A 25,204-nucleotide genomic window follows, 5' to 3' on the forward strand; every position below is an offset into this window, starting at 1 on the left:
CGTGTTAAGCATGAGTGTCCATGTTTTTAATAATTTTAGATTTTGATTTTTAATTTTAAATTACAGGATTCTTTCATGATTGGGTGTTCGATTCCTGCCTCTGCCCTGTGTGTGCGGAGTTTGCATGTTCTCCCTGGGCTTCGGGGTTTCCTCCGGTTAGGCTCCAAGCTCCCCTGTGACCCTGTGTAGGATAAGCAATACAGAAAATGGATGGATGGATGGATGGATGGATAGATTCTTTCACTGTCTGGACCGATCCTGACTTTCTATGTTCTCTATTGTTATCTTTAAAAGGTCATTTTATGCATCATGGAAAGGGAAAACCTGAAATGTCATTATGCATGAGGGAGGCTGTGTTAGTTCATTAGGGAGGCTGTGATGGTTTTTAGACAATCGGTTTTAAAGCTTATGAATTAGAGGATTTACAATACACTGACAATAGCATATCCATACTTTTCCAAAGACAATTTCCGAATTTCTCAAATCTGGAAATTGAAGTTCCTTTAACTTACATACCTTTTAAGACTGCCCAGACCTGTGCAAAAAATTATTTAATGTTTTTCTTTTAATGATAATATTACTAACAGCCTCAGAGATACTAATAATAGTACTTTTTATAATTTTTTAAAATGATACTGAATTATTAATCATCACTTCTATGTCCAACATTCTGTTTTTAATTCCCTGTTAGTATTTCAATATGTAGGTCACCACTGAAAATGAGTCTCAACTTGAATAAATGAATGAATGTACAATCTGACACCTGAGTAGTTCAGGTCTCCACCTAGTGGTTTAAAGACATACTCCAAAAAACCCCAAACCATAACATAAAGAGAGTCACCACCACCTGGTGGAAACAACCTGCCAAAACCCATCCATTGTTTTCAACAAGAATTTTAAAATACAATGAATATGGGAAAGAACAAAGCTCAGTGAAGTATGTACATCTGTGCATCGTGGCAAATATATATGATTAACAAACTGTTCATAATGTTAATGATAGCAGCAGCATTATGTGTTTGATAGTGTGTGTGTGTTTGTGTGTGTGTCCACAAATATTTGGACACTGCAGACTTTCAGCTTTAAGTTGAGGGTATATACATCCAAATCGGGACAGTGTAGGAATTACAGCGCTTTTTATATTTGTCAATAACCTATGGACAGATGAGACAAAGATCAACTTGTACCAGAATGATGGGAAGAAAACAATATAGAGAAGGAAAGGAACTGTGTATGATCTGAAGCATACGAATTCATCTTATGGGCATGTATGGCTGCCAATGGAACTGGTTCCCTTGTATTTATTAATGATGCGACTGCATATATAAAAAGCACATGTAAAAAGTGCTTTAATTCCTTCACTGTTCACCTGATTTGGATGTAAATACCCCCATGTTAAAGCTGAAAGTCTGCACTTTGAGCTCATATTCATATATTTAATTTCAGCAATAACTAATACTAATACTGGGTAAGACAGCCCCTCTGAACAGCCTCAAAGCTTCATGTCATGGATCATTCCAACATAAGGTGTTGGAAAAATTTCTCTGAGATTCTGGTCCATGTTGACATGACTGCATCACATAATGGTTGCTGATTCGTGAGCTGTACATTCCTTCTGCGGATCTCCCGTTCTACCACATCCCACTGGTGATCTATTAGATTCAGATCTGGTGAGTGTGGAGACCATCGAAGTACACTCAGCTTATTGCCATGTTCACAGAACGAGTTTGAGATGACTTGTTTTTGTAACATGGTGCATTATCACAATAAATGGATGTACACGGTCAGCAACAATACACAGCTTGGCTGTGGCATTCAAATTCAAAACATTCCCCACACCATTACACCCCAGCAGTCTGACCTTTGACACATGGCAGCTTGGGTTCATGGATTCATGCTGTTGATGCCAAATTCTGACGCTACCATCTGCATGTCACAGAGAAATCAAGGCTCATGTAGCCTCAGATTCTGCCTCAAGGTTCAATTTGTTGTGCATTCTGAGATGCTTTTCTGCTCACCACGGCTGTAAAGAGTGCTTATTTGAGTTACCATAGCCTTCCTTTTGGATAATTGCATGGATGAGCAGGAGCACAGATGTTCCTTATAAAGTGGCCAGTGAGGGTATAAATCGTGAACAGCATTAACAGTTTCTCCACATTGATTATTTTGTTAGTGTGCGTAAGCTGTCATACCCAGGAATCGTGTTTGACTGGCCGCCTCCTTGCAGGCTTGCTGCGTGGGGATAGTGAATAGATAGAAGAGGACAGGAAGGGCTTCTGTAGTTTGTGCTCCATCAGAGCCTGGGTTTTTTCAGCCTCTGTCACACACAAGCGTGAACACACACACACACACACACACACACACACACACACACACACACACATACACACACCATTAAAAAAAACTGCTCTTTCTTACCAATCCTCCACCAAGACTCATATTATTCATAAGTCACTGACTTACATTTCATAGATAATTTCACAACTGAAACATAAATTACAATATACAGGACATTTATTGTACCTGAAGCAGAGTGAGCTTTTGTTTCCACGTGAAGATCACTGCCTGAACAGGAGCAGCATGTGCGAGCCTTCTTACTTTTGTCTGAACAGATTTTCAAACCATTAGGCCTAAAGTCACTACTGTTCAGAATTTATATACATCACAGAGCGTGTTACATAAGTCATAGTGCTTAATTAAAATGATTTTTACTATTATTTCCAAAACTCAATATGCTTGGTATGTCAGTGTGTTACCAGAGACCATGATGTCAATCAAGTTCCAAATATCAGACATAAAAGTCTTTACCTTCTTGGGCAATTTCCCAGAAGTCCAAAGCAACTTTAAAAGCCTGTGCTACTGTAAGTGTGACTGCCTGGGCCTGCACGAGACACAACAAGGTGAAGTGTTAGCCTCTTTGCATGAGAGTGTATGAGAACAGAAGCACATGAGGACACCACCAGAAAAAGCACACTACACTGTGTTGCATCAGTGGTCCACCAGATAACACATACACAATAAATACTCAGTACTGACTCCTAGATACTGCCTCTGGAGCTCTAGTAGTAGTGTTGGCAGGGGAAAAGAAACAGCAGAAAATATAAAATGTGATTCTTTTTATGTTCATGGACACAACTTTGGAACACAATAAAACATTTTAATAAAATGGAGTAGATTTGAGTTTGCATTTCCCATGGTTTCCGGTGGGAAAAAAGGACAATTTATCTAAAAGACACCTAGTGCTGCAAGAAGTTAAAATAAAAATAAAATGTGAGTTTATCATTTAACAAGATAACAATTTAAAAAAAAAAAACTAAGGACCTGTTCTTGACATATGAAAGAGATTGAAGACAGCTATAAAGGCATACAATTTATTAGTAAATATTTATATCCCACTCAGAAAGGGCAATCAGAAAATGCAAACTTTCTAATATTTTGTTTTCTTTTACTATTGATATCTTAATATACAATATTTTTGGCATTTTTATACTAATAGTGTTTTACAGTTTCTTACATAAACACACTAATTTGCCAATATCCCAATTAACAATGTACATGTGGGTGTATTTATAAATAATAATAAGCTATCTGGCAATTTACAAATAGTAATTGGGGAAATGAAGTTGTATTAAGTTATACCAACTTTTGCACTCAGATTTGTGTTACATTCATCTGAGACACAGACTCACAATTTTCTTCTTTTGGCAGAGGAAGGCATGGCACTCCAGAGTTTCACTGAACTCACTCTGTGAGATGTAGGCAAAGACTTTATCCTGCGTTTTATCAGCTGTGCAGTAGGAGATTCTACAAAGAAAAGCAATAACATTTATTAATTAGTGATTAATTAGTAAGGAACAAGAAAACTAACAATGGGAGTAAAGAAAATCCTTCTGAAAAAGAAAGTGATGTTTGAATTTACAAGAACTTGATTAGCTGTGAAGTATCTATCTGAAGGGCTGCCTGTTTTTTGTCACCATAAAGTGTGCCTAGAAGAAGTAGTAATAGTTACAGCAATTCCAGAGTATCAAGTAATAATACAGAATTGAAGATTTTTTTCGTTATTAGGATCATCAGTCATGATGGATATCACTGGGTATTTTATACACAGATTTGATTGATTTACTTTGACAAATACTTTGACAAATTGTCCTTCATCACTACTGTTTAAAAAAATGTTACTTTTAAATAAATGCTGAAATAACGTGTGAAGTCAAGATCATAATCATAGATATGATTTGCAAAATCATCGATATCCAATTCACATCTTCAGTAACATCAAATCAATCCTGTTGCACTTCTCATCATCTTCTCACGGCATACAGAAAGTAAATTCATCTGAAGCATGGACAGACAATGTTCATTTGTCCATTTTTTCTGTTATGTGATGAATTCTATATAAAAACAAACCTTGTGTTTTGGAGTAGCTCTAATGCAAAATGTCATGGCTAGAATACGCTGATATTTAAAATACAGAAGATATTCTTTCTCAGATTGCTGACTAGACAGTCCAGTTATACACTATATGGCCAAAAGTTTGTGGACACCTGGTCATCACACCCATATGTGGGCCTTCCCTAAACTGCTGCCACAAAGTTGGAAGCAAACAGTTTGTCACACGTCAGCCGGCTTGGCATTGTGCCAGCACTAGAGGGAGGCAGAGAGTAACCAGAGACAGTAGTCACGTTTACATGGACACTTTTTGTTTCAATCGGAATGAAATCAATCAGATTGATTAATCCGATCGCAGTGTTTACAAGAACCCTGAATAAAGTAATCGGGTTGATATGCGCGTTTACATGACAGAATCTTCTGGCATGCGCACAGTGCACGATTACACGTTTCCCACCGTTCCAGCACGCAGAAACTAGCAGCCACTCTCTTGCCATTGCTTCTTTTTTTTCGTTTTAAAAAGCGGACTTAACATTTGCCTATTTCAGCTGCTAATTAGAAGACGACGAGCGCGTGATGTGTTGTGCGGTACTGCGTTTATTTATCAAGCAATTAAAATGCCCCTTCCCGAGCCCAGAACAAGGCGTCTGTGGATGAGGGTCCGAAGCAAGGACCGGTGGGACAACGTCGTCTTGCACCACTTCACAGACGAGGAGTGGAAGGAGAATTTTAATTTATGACACTATGCTCAATGGTGGAGGGGAACATGGCACCTGGTGAGGCTACGGTCAGAGCCCCAATACCGCTGACAGCCGTGCGTCATACGTCATTATGTGATTTGTATGTCATTGCACATGCGCAGAACTATCTGGTTTCATTTTCAACCCGATGAAGTGTTTACATGTCCTCTCCATCGGATTAGAAAAGGTTTAAACCACCCCTTACAATCCGAATGAAATTTTAATCGGTTTTGGCCAATTCATTCCGATTGACGTGTTTACATGTGACTTTTTAGATCTGATTGTGCTTCTAGTTCAATTACGATCGGATTATTAGTGTCCATGTAAACGTAGCTAGTGACAGGCAGTTCCTGTTACCAGAGGGAGCCAGAGAGCAAGGTCTTAATTATAATCAGTGGCAATCAGCTCCACCTGTGCCCGAGTCTATTTAAGGAGAGCTCTCCACTCACTTAGCGCTCAGTCTTGAGTCGGTGTTACTATGTGCTGGTGCGCAATTCTTGGCTGGTAATTTCTGCTAATCTTATTGAGTACAGCTTGGTATTTCCTCTTGTTTCTCTAGTCACTTCCTGAGTGCTCTAAGCTCTCAGTGTAAAAATGGGTGGGTCTTTAGCTGTGGGTCTTTTGGCTTGCTCTGCACTTGGGCCCATCCTGTTCCCTGTGGGTGGCTCACTGGGTTGAGTTCTTGCCTTAAATTCCTGGACACCAGGGCTCACCCCTGCATGAGGTGACTTCCCTGTTACACAACTGTATAAGATGTATTTGTATGTTGTATCATTACAACTTCCCTTCAGGGGAACTAAAAAGGCCTAAACCTGTTCCAGCATGGCAATGCCTCTGTGCACAAAGCGAGGTTCATGAAGACCTGGTTTGCCAAGACTGGTGTGGAAGAACTCGAGTGGCTGGCACAGAGCTCTGAACTCAACCCCATTGAATGGCGACTGCATCCCAGGCCTCCTCGCCTTAATGCCCTTGTGGCTGAATGATCACAAATCCCCACAGCCACACTCCAAAATCTAATGGAAAGCCTTCCCAGAAGACCACTCTTATTATAAGGCTATTATAACAGTAAAAGGGGGCTAAATCTGGACTGCGATGTTCAATAAGCGCTCATTGGTGTGATGGTCAGGTGTCCACAAACTTTTGGCCATATAGTGTATTTGAACTTTCACACATACCTTCCTTTCTTTTAATTCCAACTATAATGCAATTAAAATATAAAGTAGGATTATGTCTTTGGGGTGTGGGCATGATCAGCAAAGAAAACTCTGGTCAACATTCAGTCAGCTCCAAAAGTATTGTCAGGTGTGGTATTGGGTAAAAATAGCTATGAAAAAATGTACTTGTGGTTAATAAAAAATATTTATGACAGAAAATGAGAGAAATTTAATTGATGTATTTTTATTTTAAAAAATCATCAAATATATTTTTTTAAACAAAACCACATGTATCAGTTGTTATGATGCTTGACTTCCTGTATCACTGGTGTATAAATATGAGGTGACACACAGGCCAGATTCCCTTAGTCATTCATCAACACAAGAAAATACACAAAAAAAGACAAGTGTGTTGACCTTCATAAATCAGGCATTAGTTATAAAAAAATATCTGCATGTCTGAAAATGCCCAAAATCACTTTTAGGAAAAAAAAAAGATTGTAATGTTGTGGCTGTCTGGAAGAGGATGCAAGTGTAAATTGTATGTACACAGTGAAGAGATGGTTGGAAAAACAAACAATTCTCCAAGGATCATTGTTTGCAGAAAACTGTAGCATTTTGGGGTTACCAATCTCAAAATCTGGCCTTGGATGCCACCTCCATGCCAACAAAATATTTGGAAGTCATGCAAGATGAAAGCAATGGCCTTCTTCTAACCACAAACCTAAGCTCCTGGAGTTTGCTGGACACAACTAGAATTGAGTTCAATGGTCAGATGATACAAAGATGTTTTTACTTTAAAAAAAAAAAAAAACTAAGATGCTATAAAAGCAAGGATGGTTATACATAAAAGAACCCCACTGTTAAGTATGGTGGAGGATCTGTGGTGATATGGAGCTTTTTTCCCTCCAAATGCTCTGGAAAACTTGCTAAGATACACAAACCACAAAGACATTTTTTTTCTGTAAAATAGGGGTAAAAAAAACTGATGCACCGCTAAAGACAAGAGTCAACTATTTGGTGTATATGTATACTTCAGCCCTTCAGCTGGAAAAAGGCAGAGCTGTAATACTACACTTCTAAAGGGACTGTCAAAAAAATTAGCACTATCAGACGAGATGGGTGATAGATCCAGGGCTCTCACGGTCATAATATCTAATCACGCTGTTATTACTGATACCCGACCTAAATAGCAATGCCCAAGACACCCTCTTAATCTCTCTCATTCTCTCTCCTTCTCTTCCTCTCTCACTCTTCTTTCATGTGATGATGTGTGTGGCAAGTTGTTATTTATCTTCTTCAGTAATGCAGTCCCAAACTTAATTATAAACAGCTATGATCTGTGGGGGGGGGGCAAAATTCTAAATACCAGCCGAAATAAAGTTTCTCCACCTAACAAGAAGGAGAAGTATGGTAAACTTCTGTTGGAATTTTAAACTGAGATCAATTCAAGTCCTGTTGAATAATTTAGTGGAAACATTGTCCTGGATTTCAGATTCACACATTAGACATTACATGCACTGGCCAATTTATTAGGAACACCTGCTTGTTCATGCAAAAGTGAACACTCTTGGTCTCTACTGATGATTTCTACTTAGACTTGATAGTGTCAGTGTCTACTTAGACAGATAGTAGGGTCAGAATCTGGCATCAACAGTATGAATCTATGGGCAAGTTCAGGCTGGTGATGGTGGTGTAATGTTGTGGGGAATGTTTTCTTGGCATTGTTTGAATGCTGCAACCTATCTAAGTATTGTTGATGACTATGTGCATCCCTTTATGGCCACAATCACTACTTTCAGCATCTCAATGTGCCACTTCACAAAGCACAAATCTCAAACTGGTTCATGACAACAAGCTCAGTGTACTTCAGTGTCCTCTTCAGTCACCACATCTGAATCTAACAGATCACCATTGGGATGCGATAGAACAGAACATAAATGTGCAGCTGACAAATCTGCAATGTCAACGTGGATCAGGACCTTAAACAACACCTTGTGGAATCCATGGCATGAAGAATTGAGGCTGTTCTGAGAGCACAGGACAGGGGGGTCCTACCAAGAATTAGTATGGTGTTCCTAATAAAGTGTCTAAATGTGGAAGGTAGTCATGAAGAAGTAAACAGAATTTCACTCGGCTTGAAAATTTCTCATTTGACTTCATGTGATGTTCCACTGGAATGGAAAAAATCTATTCACAGATTTCAGGCAGGAAGGCGTGTGTGTTTACAATTTCTGCCACAACGCGTGCGTGCGAGTCGAGGCAGAACTGTCATAAATAATAAAGACACACAAAGGGATTTGCATTAGTAAACCTCTGACTGGGCTGAAACACTGAGAAACTGGGGTATCTTGTTCCCTCAGGAATCAACATAAGGACTAGTGCACTGGAGATGTGGAAAAAAAATTCTACCAGTGTTTCAGGTTTGACCTTTGGAAAAAAATCTTAATAAAAATTCATAAAACAAAAGTAAAACAGGATTTATGAACACTGTGCTTTAGCAAAGGTTTAACTGCATTAGTGAAGTGGGAGTCTGCCTGCTTATGTTCTGTTACACACAGTAGTGCTGAATACATTAGCACTGGCACAGTGGGAGCAAAGCCAAAACCAGTTTTAACCTGTCAGTGAAATCCCACACAGCTGATACAGAGCCATGCCAAATCTCATTACACAAACACTGAGCAGATTTCAGGCTTTAGGGAAAAACAAACAAGCAACCTCACAAACAAGTTACCTTAATCTACAAAGACCTTACAAAAAAAAGGGTATGAATAAATAATGAATAAATACTAAGAACCATAAATGGAATGCTACGTCATGAGTTGCATAAAAATGTGATTTCTTTTTTTTTTTTTTTTTTTTTTTTTTTTTTTAGAAAATTAAAAATGAAAATTCATGAATTACACAAGTAAATCAAGTTTCATGTCATGTTAAAAAAAAAATCACACATAAGTGAAAAAGACTACAGACAGCTTATTCTTATTCAAAGATAGAAAGAATTGTTTTCTTGCCTTCTGTTCGTAAGCACTATATTGCAAGCGAGATGGGGGCTGGATCCATAAATAGAAAGGAAGATACATAAACATATCATTAGAGCCAAGTTCTTTCCTGTTTTTGCGATAACAGGATGGAGCATTCCCTCTCTCTCTCTCTCTCTCTCTCTCTCTCTCTACTCTACTAATGCTTTGTTTGCTTGAATAACTGCATGGATACGGTATATGTATTAATTTCCATTATGTTCCTACTGTTAACTATCAATTAGTCATTGTTTTTCAGTAATAATACAGAGTAAACAATACCTACTGCGCATTACAAAGACAGCAACTGAGTTTTAGTCACAACATTCCTAATGGATGTTGGTTTTTTTTTCCATTTATATTTTACTGTGACGGGACAACAATTATTTTAAAAAAAATACTATGTAGTATTTTATGCCCTGTCCAGCGTGTCCCCCGCCTTGTACCCCGAGTCCCCTGGGATTGTTCCCCGTGACCCTATGGATGGATGGATGTAGTATTTTAACAACAAATGGAGTACAGACAACACAAACTCTCCTAATTTCTTTTTTTTTCCTATAATTATGTACATGCACTGTATAGCATTATACACTGCACTGTTACTCTTCAGATGACTAACAAAGTAGGTCTCTGACTGATCAACAAATAATAAGCTTTGCTTTTCAAGTCTAGCTCTTTGAAATCTAGCCGAGTCTCTGGGATCAAAGTCTGCTCTGACCGCATCCGACAGGGAAACCCAGCACTCCAGGAAGTGTTGCATTCCCTCAGGAGAAGATCCTCCTAAGCCAAGAGCAAAAGAGAAGAAAAACAACTAGAAGGGCCAGTTAAGTATATTTCCAACTCCATTCCTTTCATGTTCTTAGACGTATATTAATAATGCAGAAAGAAGGCCACAGAGAAGTGAAGAGTCTGGCAGGACACATGTGCGACCAACAGGAGTGTGGCTAGTGTGATGACCAGGATGAAGGGAGAGGGGAAAAACACTCTCGACTCTTATACATTCTTTACCCTCTGACCTGGAAATCGATCAAAGTCTGTCATTTTTAAGGATACTAATGAAAGATGCTTCTAGTTCAAGGATACACAATTGCTTCCTACGCAGAGGTCTTTTCTTTATTGTAGTTTGTGACGTAGGTATAAAAAATCTCCATCTCTTCAAAAAAAAAAAAAAATTTTTCAAATAAACCATATGATAATAAGAAGCACTCATACAAAATTAATTATATTTATTAATTAATCAAGAGACTATGGGTGCAATAATATATATTAAATATTAAATAATAAATATTGTATAGACTAAAACATCAACATTTAATATGTGATGTGCGCGTGAAATGTTGTGCAGCACATCATCAATAAGTGAAGTCGCTTTAGAGTGATGTCACATTTGGTAAACACATTTGTCCTCAATTCCTCCTGTCCTTGTTTGCATTCCTTGCATCCTCAGATGGAGGGGCTAAGAAACGTGGAAGTGAAGCAAAGACAGGAAACAAGGCGGTGTGATTAAAAAAAATTAGAAGCACCCTGTGTCTCTGGTACTGCTGATAAGAAAACATCAGCATAGCAGCAGTCAGAGACCTGCTCTCCACTTAATACTGCTCAACACCTATCTCCACACACACACACACATGCACGCACCTTTCTTCCTTGCATCGTGACTTAATATTCCTTCACCTCCTACAGTGGAAAACACCAGAGCACCCTATCTTCAGCAGGACGTAAAAACATTGCATGACTGTGATCAGGGAAAGGGGGATTATGGAGTGGATAATGTTTGCACTAGGTTAATGATAAAAAAGCATATTGCAGATACTACACATCAGAAATTTGCGTGCACCATGGCAGACTTGTTTCTCATGCAAGGACTGAGAAAACAAAGACAAAATTTATCTCCCGTGTACAATGTCAGATTTTCTGGACTAGTTTCGGGTCCTTTTGTGCAGTTTTTAGGATGTAGTTGGAATGTAATTTTGCTTCATAATGTGACAGAAACTGCAATCTTGCAAAGCAAGTAATGTTTTGCTGTTTAGGTCAGTGTATCATTTTACCTTTTAACCTGATTACAATTTGTAATGATTAAAAAGTATAATAGCTAAACTTTGACCTACCAGGATAATCCTGGATAATCACTCAGCGGGGTTTTTCTCTGCTCTCTGGACTACAGTACCCCAGATCAATCAAACCTAAAACATGCTTATTTTACTCAAAAACAAGCAGTATAATTTCATGTAAGTAAGGTTTATTCATCATAAATTCCAAAAAGCAATGCAAATCTTGTAATAATAACTAAGAATGGGGTGGATTAAAAGGTGTAATGTAACAATATGATAATTCATATTTTTTAAAATGCTTCATAAACAGTTTTAAGAGGCCTGGTCAATTTTGACCAAAAAAAAAAAAAAACATCAAAGATGGAAGCTTGACTCAAACACAGCACAATCACTAATCAAGGCAGGACAAGGAAGAGCTTCGAATAAATTATCTAGCATGCAGATCCCTTTTTTAAAATGCAAGTGCTAAATAAAGTCAGTGTACTGAACAACATTTCCTTTCAAAACCTCTGTAACAGGTTAGATCTGTCTAATTCTTGTATTGCTAGTTTCTAAAATGTAACAGGGTCCCTTATAAGAAACTATACTTTACTACCTGTAAATAGACACGTTCTCAATAAGATCGCTGGTCTCTGTGTCTGTAATGATGATTCCTTTTGGGGAAACGGTGAGGGTCACCTTCCGAAATTTTTTTGCACTGGCACGAGCCTGTAAAAGTCAGAAAAACAAATCTAATGTCCAAATATACAAGTACATTATATGTTGTTATATTTTGATTGTCAAATGCAATTAAGCAAAACACCTCACTTGTATGTACAAATCTGCTGTGGTAAAAAGCTTAACTGACCTAATAAAAAACACACTGGAACAGTTTATTGGGATACACAAGCGCTAACACACTACCATAGAGCATAGAGGTTGTAATGTAGAAACAGGGCCAACACTGGAAGGAGTGTGTGATTCAAGGTAGAGAGAGAGAGAGAGAGAGAGAGAGGCAGGCATCTTCTCAAGGACAAAAGAAAATGAGGAAATCAGGCAAACTATATCTGGAGGGCCTTTACTGTGCCCATGAGACAGCAGTCATTGTGCAGGAATGAAAAACTAGCTAGCAGCTAGACAAAAGCCTGTGTGTAATCTCTGGGAGTCAGATTCTAGCAGCAAAATGTTTCTCTGGGACACGGATTCTGCTGTTACACACACAGAAAACAAATCTGCTTCTGTCATGCATTCTGCTTAGTCCAGAATCCCTCTCTAAATAAGCTGTGTTTAATCACTATAAAAAACATAACTTTACAAATGAATGCATATCCATTGTAATCCACTTCAGAAGGTTTGTCTCCATGGGAAGAGAGACACAACTGATCAATTCTTGTCTGTTTTTCTTTCTGTCTAAAATGCATCAATGCTCTCCTAATCTCACATTCAGGTAAGTTTTAAAGTGGGAACTTGTTCCACTAGGCTTTAGTTCTGCTATTCTCTACAGCAGGTCATCTCAAATCATTTCTAGCCAATGACACCTTAAAGTGTAACATAAAATCCACAGACCCTCTCAGTACAGATTGGGTCCTATAATGAACATTTACTTAAATGTGTACAATAATATTTTCCGTATTTATTAGAGCAAAAATCTTTCTATTGCTCAACTTTCCATCAATGGAACAAATTAGGTCCAAGTTGACATGGATCTGGATTAAACCCATTCAATTCAAGGGGCCACCCAAATAGACTAAAAACTCCAAACTTTAAAATGGTAGATTTCCACCACTGTAGCAAAATTTAAAAATCATGAGCACTGAACACCCTGCTTCACAGAGCCCTGAGGGTAGCTGGGCACCACTCTGAGAGCCACTTCTCTAAAGAATATTGGATCACACTACCAGAGTTTCAACAGAGGTGTGTGTGAGATTGTGTGTTTCTGGAGGTCACAGAAATACTGGCACATAGTCTAGCCACACTAATGAAATCTGAACCAGACATTTCTGAGGTAATAAACTAATGCTGCAAACTAATTAATGACAAATTTGTCACCACTGTTGAGAGAAAAGTAATTACTCAAAAATGTTTAAGACACATTACTGAACATTATTGATGGCTATACATTAGCTTTATAGGTTAATAAGAACTTGGTATTAACGGACGTTCTCATCTACCTCACGTAATATTTAACTTAACATGCGGTTCTGATGAAAGTACCTCACTACTTAGAAAGGAAAAACAAATGTGATTTTTAGAAATAGTTTGATGACAATATATTAGGCAGTTAACTGGTCATTTATACCAAATTGTGCATTGTGCATATCTAAAACTGTTTAAAATAAAGTATTGATTATTGCTGTTTCTTGTAACTACTGTTTTTACTCTGTCATTGGTTATAAACTGTATCATTTTTTTAGCATCTTCTCTTATCATCAATATTTCCAACAAAGCTGATAACTTCCATTTCCATTCAGGTTTTTTTATGTACAAATTTAAAAATGACATCTGGCTATAAGCTTCACTCATTGATGTAAACTAACTTTCTTCAAAATCCTTAATTAATTCAAGTCTTTCTGCTTGATTTAGTAACCCAGTGAATATAATGCACATCAAGCAGCTCTGTCCACATGACATGCAGAATATGCAAATAAAAGGGAATAAAAGGTGCAAAAAATTGATTATGAATGGCTTGTCAGTAAATGTTGAGTGTCATCAACCATCCCTGCTTGACTCTGGTACCCAGATCTTAAGAGTCAAAACAACAAATAGTCATTTATTGTTAAAAGCAATGCAGCTCTTTGATATCATATTGCAACTGGCCACCTGTATGTGACAAAGTGACAGGCACACACTAACCTCCCAACTGGTGAATTTAGGGTTGCTGTATTGCTAGTGAACTTTGCTATAGAACCATATGGCAAGTCAGACTGCAGTAAAATTCTTCAGTAATATCATACAAACAGTACCCGGATCATAGTGATGCTTAATAAGAACTTGGTATTAACGGACGTTCTCATCTACCTCACGTAATATTTAACTTAACATGCGGTTCTGATGAAAGTACCTCACTACTTAGAAAGGAAAAACAAATGTGATTTTTAGAAATAGTTTGATGACAACATACTAGGCAGTTAACTGGTCATTTATACCAAATTGTGCATTGTGCATATCTAAAACTGTTTAAAATAAAGTATTGATTATTGCTGTTTCTTGTAACTACTGTTTTTACTCTGTCATTGGTTATAAACTGTATCATTTTTTTAGCATCTTCTCTTATCATCAATATTTCCAACAAAGCTGATAACTTCCATTTCCATTCAGGTTTTTTTATGTACAAATTTAAAAATGACATCTGGCTATAAGCTTCACTCATTGATGTAAACTAACCGTTGAGACAATCCTGTGGATGGCAGCCGCAGCCATTTCCTCTCCTTTAGGCTGACCAACCAACGTCATGCCCAGGTACTTCACGTTGAACACCATTCCCTCCAGCAGGGTTTCCTTAGTGTCCGTCCAGTTCTCTGAAAGCTCTAGAAAAACAAAGAGCAGATGCTTTTCAGGCAGGAGTGAACAAATAAGCAAAAATTACATACTAATTTGTACAATGCACAAAACACCAAGGGTTCTTGGGTCCCTAATCATTTAAACAAAGATACATAAATTATGGTCCATGTAGGTGTCGTTCTACTGAGTGTAATGGGGAGAAATGGGGGATTTGTGTCACTCGGCAAGCTTTAAATAGGCTTCGGCCCCATTTTTTTTGCACAAAACAAAATCCTACAGAATCTATGCAGAGGCTATGGACTGATTTCTAAGTGTAGGAAACGGCTATGTGGTGATAAAGGGATCTATATACTGTGTATGTGCACATTAGCATGCAGATGGCAGTAAGGTGTCTGCCTGTAATAAGTTAAATATCACTGAATGTTTAAGTATATTCTTGTGTTGCTCTGATAAAACCATGTTGTGACTATGTGCCGCTGCCAGCCTGCACCAGCTGTTTGTAGGAGGAAGGACAAGTTTCCCATTACTTCTCTGCTGGAAGTAAATTATCCATTGACACCTCATTCCAAAAGTGCTGTGGTCCTGAGAAAAGTGAGACAACTGGCCAAAACAATTATAAACAAATATTATACCACGCATGTAAGCCATTTCTATTTTTAGCCACCATTGCCTGTACATTGCCTGTATTACGACCCAAAATGCTCACTCAGGGAAAATCTGGGCCAAGAAAACAATTCGTCCCAGAAAAAGCATGAAGAACACTGCTGTTCCCCGCAGCTAGAGAGGCACTATCTCACCTAGACCAGTCTCCTCAAATGAACTACCAGCAAATCCATGTTGATGCTCCAGGCCATTACCCAGATTACTCCCAAAAGCAACTTGCACTTAAAAATCCCTTTTTTAATCTTGGTCTGTGGCAACGTTTTTGTAAGAATAGAGTGAGGGTAAATTACATTAACAGATCAGAATGACAGTAATGAGATTTGAACTGGTCTATAAACAGGAGGTTGCTGTAAACCGCAATAGGGTTTGGGGGAGTCTGGGTTGGTCTGGGTTGGCGTGTGTGTGTGTGTGTGTGTGAGACAGAGAGAGAGAAAGAGAGAGAGAGAGATCTAATTTGCTGAAACATGAAACACGATTATCAAGGGAGGAAACATACTGTAATAACACTTGTATCTGTATTAGACAAATGTGGTGGTGCAAGCTGATTTGCTATAGTGGAACAGTAAGCAGTATAGCGTAAAGAGCTGCTAGACTGCAAAACCTGCTACACTGCAAAACCTGATGAGTTAAGCTGAGGAAGCTGTTTGCCTTAAACCATTTAAATTTAAAAATCGAGTGCTTTCAGTATAGCCAACTTATCAACATTTGAGTTTACTTAACTTATTATTTGTTACACTTACTTAAATCCACTAGGTTAAGTTTAAAGAACTAATTAAGTGAATTTTAAATAAATCTTTTGTTTAAAAAAGCTCAGGGGTACAGTGGATTCAGAGTCTATCCCAGGAACACTGGGAGTGAGGCAGGAATACAGTCTGAATGGGACACCAGTCCACTGCAAGGCACCATGCACACACATTCACACCTAGGGGCAATTTATCTTAGCCAAGCCACCTACTGGCATGTTTTTGGAAGGTGGCAGGAAATCCACGTGGACAGTCACTTGATGCCAGGATTGGACCCACGATCTTGGAGCTACCCCCCGGACCACTGTGCCACCAAAATAAAGCATTTATTATTTGATTAGTAGCCATTAAAAGCATTAAAAGTAACTCGATGTCACCTTTCAGTCATGACGGTCACTTATCCAGACCTGAAGAAGGTGGGAATTTTATGAAATTTTAGTTGAATACCTATGGCCAATATTACTCACGATTTATTAACTAACTGAATTGAAGTTAAGTGAAAGAGCACACCAAGGTCTAGGTTTCAACTAATATTATTTGAGTAATTAAAACTTGAATCACATGAGTTGTTCTTACTTAAAATTTCACACAGAGATGAAGGATTGAGCTCTTCAAAGAATGTTCAGTTAGTGAGTTTTCATAACTTAACTCAGATAAATAAATTTAAATAAATTTAAATAAATAAATAGATAAAGACATTTAAAAACATATGAGTAGTGATTACTCATTTTTATTTAGTCATTGCCACTGTTAGGTTTTACAGTGGACATTCACAATGCTCAATGGTCTCATTTGCACACTAAATCAACAGTGATTCTCATCACAGATAACTAATGATGGATCTTTTCTGCTGACAGATTTGATTAAGGAATACACTTAGATTTGCAAATGGGCATGAGACAGTTGCCCTTAGCAACCAATCTTTCACATGTGAAATGGCCAGGGGCTGAATTTTCATTGCCAATATTCACAATTTTATTAGCAGAACCACAATATAATTCAGATTTCAATGCATAGGAAATGCATAGGAAAATATTTAAAATATGTTTAAAAAAGAAACAAATAATATGCAAAAGGTTTTCTAATCCACAATCTAAAAACCTAATAAGGGGCCCGTCTATCCCCTGGTATTTAAAATCTCAATATTATGAATCTAGAGCATTACTGAAAATAGGACATGAGGAGGCTTTAGCAAGGTTGCAATGGAGGGCAGCAAGTTGATTGACAAAACTGATTTAATTTTAGTAACTCGAGTCTCTATCATGCTCAATGAAATGATATCAGTAAATCAATTTTAGTTTCTGTAAAGCGATTAGGCCTTCAGTCAGAGCTGAATGTTGGTGACATTAGGAGACTATGGCAAAGGGAAAGAGACAGACTGAGCCTGAGAAGCTGAACATTTTTTGGTTAATATGATCAGTCAGATCAGTTTGTTTGGGACAGCAGAATGCACAGACCACAGAAGGGTGTAGGATCGTGCTTTGTTGCTTAGCAACAAATGCTATTATGTGTGAGAGTTGACAATTCCTTAATGTGAGAGCTGATTAGATTATATTAGAAAAATGGAAAACAAGCTCTTAAATGTAGATGTGTATAAATATGATACAAACATGACACAAATTTATCACCTTATATACAACACGTATATTTTATAAAACTTTTCTTACTGTGAGGAAGGGTAGTTTCCAATTTTGTATTATGCAACTAGGGTAGTGTTAACTCATTAGTTAAGGTATTGGACTACTGATTGGACGATCATACTGTATGTTCAAATCCCAACATCAAGCTGCCACTTGATTAATCTTGACTTATTCCCTCAAATTCTCAGTTGTATCCAGTCTCAATTGTAAGTCACTTTGGATAAAAGCATTAACCAAATGTGTAAATGTAAAAATGGATGTAAAAATAAAACTCTGTAAATGGAGACCAAATGTTTTCAAACAACCAACCATGTTATTTTCCCTCTCTCATCAATTCTCTGGGTGCTGGAAAATGCTAAACTACTGTATGTCAGCTCAGACTGCTGATCACCAACCCTGCTCCTGAAGATCCACCTTCCCTCTGAATTCAGAAGCACGTGTATTGCATTAATGTTGGATCCATATTCTGTAGGAAAGTGCATCTCCAGGACCAGCACTGTTGATCACTGCCAAACACAATGGATGCCTGCTTTCCTGAAAAAACTTCATAAGCCATGGTTTCAGAAGGAGAACAGAAGAGATTTCCTCCTCTCACCCAAATGTTCTTAGCTTTGTTCACTCAGAGATTCAGTGATCAAATTTCCCAGAACTCATATCTATACAACTATCAGTCATGTCAGAGCCAGAACGCAATTTCACTGCATGCAGATATTACACTTTAAAATATAATAGCTGTCTTCCCCTAAAGTAATCCCTGATTCATTTCAAATTCCAAATAATTTCTTACACTTTCAATTAACTCATATCTGCAGGAAGCCTGTGATTAGGCTAGATGATTGCACAAGTCCAATTACTGAACAGAAATAAAATATTTATCCTATCACTGGGAAAATAAGACTCCAGCCTATGAGAGGAATTTCTTCAAAATCCTTAATTAATTCAAGTCTTTCTGCTTGATTTAGTAACCCAGTGAATATAATGCACATCAAGCAGCTCTGTCCACATGACATGCAGAATATGCAAATAAAAGGGAATAAAAGGTGCAAAAAATTGATTATGAATGGCTTGTCAGTAAATGTTGAGTGTCATCAACCATCCCTGCTTGACTCTGGTACCCAGATCTTAAGAGTCAAAACAACAAATAGTCATTTATTGTTAAAAGCAATGCAGCTCTTTGATATCATATTGCAACTGGCCACCTGTATGTGACAAAGTGACAGGCACACACTAACCTCCCAACTGGTGAATTTAGGGTTGCTGTATTGCTAGTGAACTTTGCTATAGAACCATATGGCAAGTCAGACTGCAGTAAAATTCTTCAGTAATATCATACAAACAGTACCCGGATCATAGTGATGCTTAATCTGACCTTACGGACAGAAACTCAAGTAAAGCGGGTTTTTGTCATTCCTCTATATACATTATATGACCAAAAGTATGTGGACACCTGACCATCACAGCCACGTGTGGTTCTTCCCAAACTGTTGCCACAATGTTGAAAGCACATGATTGTGTAGAATGTCTTTGTATGTTACAGCAATACAATTTCTCTTCAGTGGAACTAAGAAGCCTGCACAGAGCCCTGACCTCAACCCCAATGAACACCTTGATGAACTGGAACACTGACTGCACACCAGGCCTCCTGACCAACATCAGTGTCTGACCTCACTAGTGCTCTCATGGCTGAATGAGAAAATCCCCAAAGCCACGTTCTAAAATCTAGTAGAAAGCCTTCCCTGTGGAGTGAAGGTTATTATAATAGCAAAGGGGTAACTAAATCTGGAACAGGATGTTCGACAAGCACGTATTAGTATTATGGTCTGGTGGCCACAAACTTTTGGGCTTTCAGTGTAGTTTGGAACAAAATGTTGTTTATCCAGAACCACTGCAACACATAATAGAGTAGCACCATATAAACGACTACATAAAGTACAGAAATGTTCTTAAAACACAAATGAATGCACTACATGTCTACACTTTCCCAACGTTGCCTCCTCAGCAGCCAGTATCTCTGATGTGGCTTCAGTCAACAGTATAAATCCCCACTTAGCAACATAAGAAGGTTATATTCAGAATCATTTAGCATCTTAAAAAATTACTATTTTTAAAAGGAAGACATGCTCAATAAAACATTGCCTGGGCCTTTTGTAATGCAGCTCATTAAGATGTAAATGTGCCAGACCTTCTTTTGACCTACAATTACAATTACAATTAATGTGAGCTCTTAAGTCTTCCAGAAGCCAGAAATTTTTATTTAAATTCCACATTCAGGTTTAATGTTTCCCTTCCACATGCAGTATTTGATGGCAGAAGTAAAGTTTGAGCTTCACTTTGAGCTTCCTGTGTATGATAAAAAGTTCTCCTTATAAAAGTGAGTCTAAGAATAAAAGAAAAGAACACAAAAAAGGAAGGGGTGGAGAATGTAGACCTTCACCCTCCCAAAAGGACAGCCACTGCTTAAACTAGGGTAGGAATCAAAAAACTGCTTTCACAGTAGGGTGCATCTTCAAAGTGAGACGAGGCTGAGCCCATCATACCTCAGCAGAGAAGACGAGTAGAGAATATGAAAAAGGAGAAAAATGGGCAGGGTTGTATTATATTTCCCGGACAGCTGTCCTGAACAGTAAAAAAGGAGGGCTTGAAGATTCCTCCCTGCAGGTACTAGCTGCAGCTGCACAAGTGACACTCAATGAAATCTGAATATTTTATTTAGAAGTGCATAATTTACTTGACTCCTTCACTCAACTCCACAATGCTATTAGATCTGAGTGTGGGAGATGAGAGACTTGCATAAAATATTTAACAACCACCATCAGTTGACTGATTAAAATATTGGCACACATTAGATAATGGATCCTGTCTCAGCAACCTCCCTGAGAAGTACTGAAGAAAAATTGATAAAAGAAGAGAACGGGTCACTGTCCAGGGTGCTGAAACCTCACCACACACTTCAGTTCATCAATCATGAGTTCCTAATGGAAATCTACAGGAATCTGGTGCAAAGTCTCTTTCCATTAAGCTCCATTACCAGAAACCATCAAAGATTTTCATGTAGGACTAATCTCACCTACATGAGCATACATTCTCTCCTCTCTCTCTTTATCCCAATTTACCTTACTCTCCTTAATGTTTTAACAAAATATGAGTTTTGTGGCTTCAAGTGTGGTTCACATTATGGCATGTTATAAAAGCTTCAAGTCTTATTCAAACTTTGCACTCAGCTCTCTTTTTTCTGAATATTTTAAGCTACATGCCATTGGAAGTTGCTGGATTCTCAGAAAAAAATGCACACCCTGACTAGGTCCATTACCTGAAACCATCAAAGATTTTCCTGATTTTTTTTTTCACTAGGACCCCAGTAGGAGTTCACATTCTCTTTCCATCTTTCCTCCATCTATGTTTCTCTTTTACTGGGTTTCCTTTTTATTTCCCTCTTTACTTTATCTTTTCTTTTTTCTTTCTGCTTTGTCTCTCCCATCCATTCTCCTTTGCTGTTTCGTTATTTCTTTTTCTCCATCCAGCCCTCACTGCTTATTTCTTTTCCATTTCCTTCTTTTTTCTTCTCTTTTATCCTTCAGCTGCTCTTTCTTTCTTTCAAGCACTGCGTATCAACTTGAGGAAATACAAATCTAGTTAAATATGAACTTTTGGCTTTAAAGTCAAAGTAAGTGGCACCTCTCCCTATTACATTGTCTTTGGCTGGATTCTAATCTCAGCAGCTTGAGTGGTCTAAGCTTTATAAAGCTTTGACTAGGTTTAATGTCTGTGTGCTTTGCAGATATGTGCATCCCACTGTGATTATCTCCAAAATCCTATTCTCTTTTTTATTCGCTGCCTGCAGGGGATAAACTACAGGGAGCCCCGATGGATCCAGCCACTAAAACCATGATAACACAGATGGGGAGAAAAAATGGAAGAGAAAGAAATAGGGAGGGAAAGAGGAAAAAGAGAATAAGGGAGATTGGTAACTACTACAAATATTTATCTGTTTCAGAGAAACACCTTGAAGAGAGAGAAAAAAATATTGTGACAAAAGGCAAAGAATAAAAAGAAAGTATATCAAAGAGATGGCAGAATTGTTGTTTTCCATCTCATGTTCATATAGTTTATTTGAGTACAGGGCTGAAAACCACAGAGTGCCTTAACAACCGACACAAAGATCTGTCTATCTGTACACTGTTTGTAGTATAAAAAAGCCTAAAAGAATGGACCTTTTTCATAACCTCTGTGTTGTCATATCTGGTAATGAACAGTAGCATTCCTGCTGCCACTTTGAACATTGTTTAGGAACTGAAATGAATGAGTGACAGCAAAACTAAACTGTCTGTTAGCGTTATATTTTGGATTAAAAGGAAAGCAGTAAAAAGCCAATTAGCACTTTTGCTTCTATATCGGTGGGAAAGAAGTGAAAGCTCAAGTATGGATGTTTGCTTTAAGTACAAGACACTGCAGTGATTGTGAGCTGCCGTTGTTCACTATCTCACCTTTAGTTTTGAAACACTGCTACTTACACTTCCGCATCCGTAAACAAGGAAGGTTGAAAAGGGTCCATACAGATGCAGTACTGTACTTATCCTGAAAGATTCACATTCCATCAGAGCATTAAACCGACAACACAAGTGCCTTTCACAATATCATATGACAATAATCATATAATTGAGTTGGAGTGGTTGTGTTAGAGCAGGAAAACACTACAATGTGCAGGACCAGGGTTGGTCATAGTCTTACAGAACCGTAAATGCATGAAGACTCTGTAAATGTGTCATCAAGTACAGATTCTCATGTCTTCCCAGAGACAGACTCTAATGTCTTCCCAGAGACAGACTCTCATGTCTTCCCAGAGACAGACTCTCATGTCTTCCCAGAGACGGACTCTCATGTCTTCCCAGAGACAGACTCTCATGTCTTCCCAGAGACAGACTCTCATGTCTTCTCAGAGCCTCAAATGATTTAGCCACATTCAGCTTGTAAGTACATTAAGGAGTGCCAAGGGACAACTTCAGCTTATAAATATAAATATGCAAGAGCAGACATGCTGGCATGAGGGAGACTTGAGGACGTGATATCATATCTCCTGAATGCAGTTCTGTATCATTCTGCCTAGAACCAACAAAGTGCTAGTGAGTCACACGTTCATGATTAGTGTGATTACCATCAAAAGTCAACCACTGCCTCTGACCGGCCTGCACAACAGTGTGTCAACCTCTGCCTCATAAAAGCCAAAAATCTCTTAGTAATATGTTGTAACGAGTTTTCAATAATAAATAAATAAAATAGATTTCAGCTGTAACTCCTCCTCTAACACTAATTTAAAACTTATACTAGTTATACTGTCAAACATATTATTTTGGGTTAATTGATAAAGACTTGGTGTGTGACTTCACACAGCAGAACATCACACATTTTTATTTCAGTTAAGAATTTAATAGCTACATATAATGAAATTATAATGGTCAGGCTAGACAAAAAAAAAAAATTCTCGTTTTCTACTATGCATGGCAATTAAACTAAGCTCTGAAGGTCACTCACAATTCAACAATACAATCAGAAGGGACAGAAGCTCTTCTCCATGAGCTCATGTCCCGGCTTTACTGCACACGCCAGCTCCGTGACCTTGACAGATGAGCACTACCAGGAGTAACAGCAGGATATGCTTAGCTTTCACATTCTCTCTTGGCACCGGAAACATGGCACTGGACTTCACAGCTTTGAAGTTTGCAAGGGCAGAGCAGGAATAAATAAGCATTAGCTGCATTTATTAAGCTGGGGTGGAAAACTGAAGCTATGTTTAGTTCTGACTCATGACTGGAGTATGTATATTCATGTCTATGCAGATATTTAAACTGTTAAATTGAGGTTTTCAGGTTATTCCCTCAGCATCCGCTCAGCTTCTTTAAGCCGAGAGCAGATGACAACCAGCTCTGCTATGTGACTTGGAGGGACTAGGTTTCATCATCTGCTGTCAGAACTGACATTTCTGAGTTTGATCATTCAGCTGTCAAAAGTGACAGTTTGGAGATGTTACGCATATGCAAGCACACTGCCTTTTATTTCGCTTTTATATACCAGACAAGCGAAAGCTGCTCTATGTGTAGAAGTGGTTTCTCTGCTTAGGCACAACAGCAAAGAAGCCTACATAAATCAATCACCACTATACTGCTGGTAATAGACACCAGAGAGAATGAATAGCGATACTGTTTTTGTTTTTTTGCTTCACACTTTCAGAAATTTTGGAATTTTTAAAGACAACCAGAGGTCTATGTAGTGCAACAAACATGCCCTTAAGAGTTAGAGTCTATTTGCTGAATGCCTGTAAGCTAACGAGCAGTTAAGAGACTCCCCGTGTAGCTATGTAACCAGTACCTACAGCAATTAAACAGACTTGTTGACAGTTCTTTGTTAGCCTCTCAAATATAATTCAGGAAAAGACACCCTAGCAAATCATTAAAAATTGAATCCAGTGAGAGTGTCTCTTAGAAAATAATCCCCAACTCACCAAGGACATATGCATTTCCTATGAGAGAATGACTCGTAGCTGACACATCAATGTGACTGTTTTGGACTGGAGGCAACATGTCACCAGCTCACTGTATCACATACCAACACTTCACTCCTTAGCTAGCGGTTTGGTTTACATTGTGTGGAAATAACAAATGCATTAATCTACATGATAGTTAAATGATAATGAATAATTATCATTTGCTTGTGTAACTGTCTCTGCAACCAGTATATAAACGGTTTGCCTGTCTTGGTGGGGAAAGATGAGTGAAGGTATACTCTGTGTTTAATATCCGTCTGTAATATGGCAATAACGCTGGTATTAGTTGGCACAGATCTGGTCTTCTGAATCTATCCATCCATCGTCTTTACTGCTTATCCTACACAGGGCCTCTTTTAGAAATGCCAATCAGCCTACAACGCATGCCTTCGGACTAGAGGAGGAAAGCCCTGAAGCAAGGGGAGAACATGCAAACTCCACACACACAGGGACTCGAACCCCCAACCCTGAAGGCGCGAGGCAAACGTGCTAACCTCCAAGCCACTGTGCCCCGTCTTCTGAATAATACACAGGGTGCATTTCTGCTTCTCCTCTCCAAGCCAATAACACATTCACACACAAAGAACCGAAGAGCTCAATCAGTCATCAGGCCATGGATGAACCACAGTCAACGATGTACGATTCTTCCTGATTGTCTCATTCAATAAAAACATACTCTCCTTTCATTTGGACATTGAGGCTGGAATAGATATTGAGTATAAATATTATAATACTAAATGCTAAAGTTCAGTGGTTTTATTCAGTGGACATGCTAAACATTGCAGATTT

General features: G+C 38.2%; 1 protein-coding gene across 3 annotated transcripts in view; it reads right to left on the minus strand.

Moving 5' to 3' along the window:
• si:dkey-71h2.2 (low density lipoprotein receptor adapter protein 1) overlaps positions 1-25,204 on the minus strand; it is a 35,917-nt gene that overhangs the window by 9,933 nt on the left and 780 nt on the right. For all 3 annotated transcript variants that reach the window (XM_034313420.2, XM_026944694.3, XM_034313419.2), the window contains exons 2-7: positions 14,715-14,857; positions 11,947-12,059; positions 3,690-3,804; positions 2,809-2,881; positions 2,524-2,604; positions 2,193-2,317 (exon numbers count right to left, since the gene is read on the minus strand). In XM_034313420.2, coding sequence (XP_034169311.2) covers positions 2,193-2,317; positions 2,524-2,604; positions 2,809-2,881; positions 3,690-3,804; positions 11,947-12,059; positions 14,715-14,857 — 650 coding nt within the window. The remainder of the gene's footprint in view (positions 1-2,192; positions 2,318-2,523; positions 2,605-2,808; positions 2,882-3,689; positions 3,805-11,946; positions 12,060-14,714; positions 14,858-25,204) is intronic.

Source organism: Pangasianodon hypophthalmus, chromosome 19 (genome assembly GCF_027358585.1).
Source record: "Pangasianodon hypophthalmus isolate fPanHyp1 chromosome 19, fPanHyp1.pri, whole genome shotgun sequence".
Classification (NCBI taxonomy): Eukaryota; Metazoa; Chordata; class Actinopteri; order Siluriformes; family Pangasiidae; genus Pangasianodon; species Pangasianodon hypophthalmus.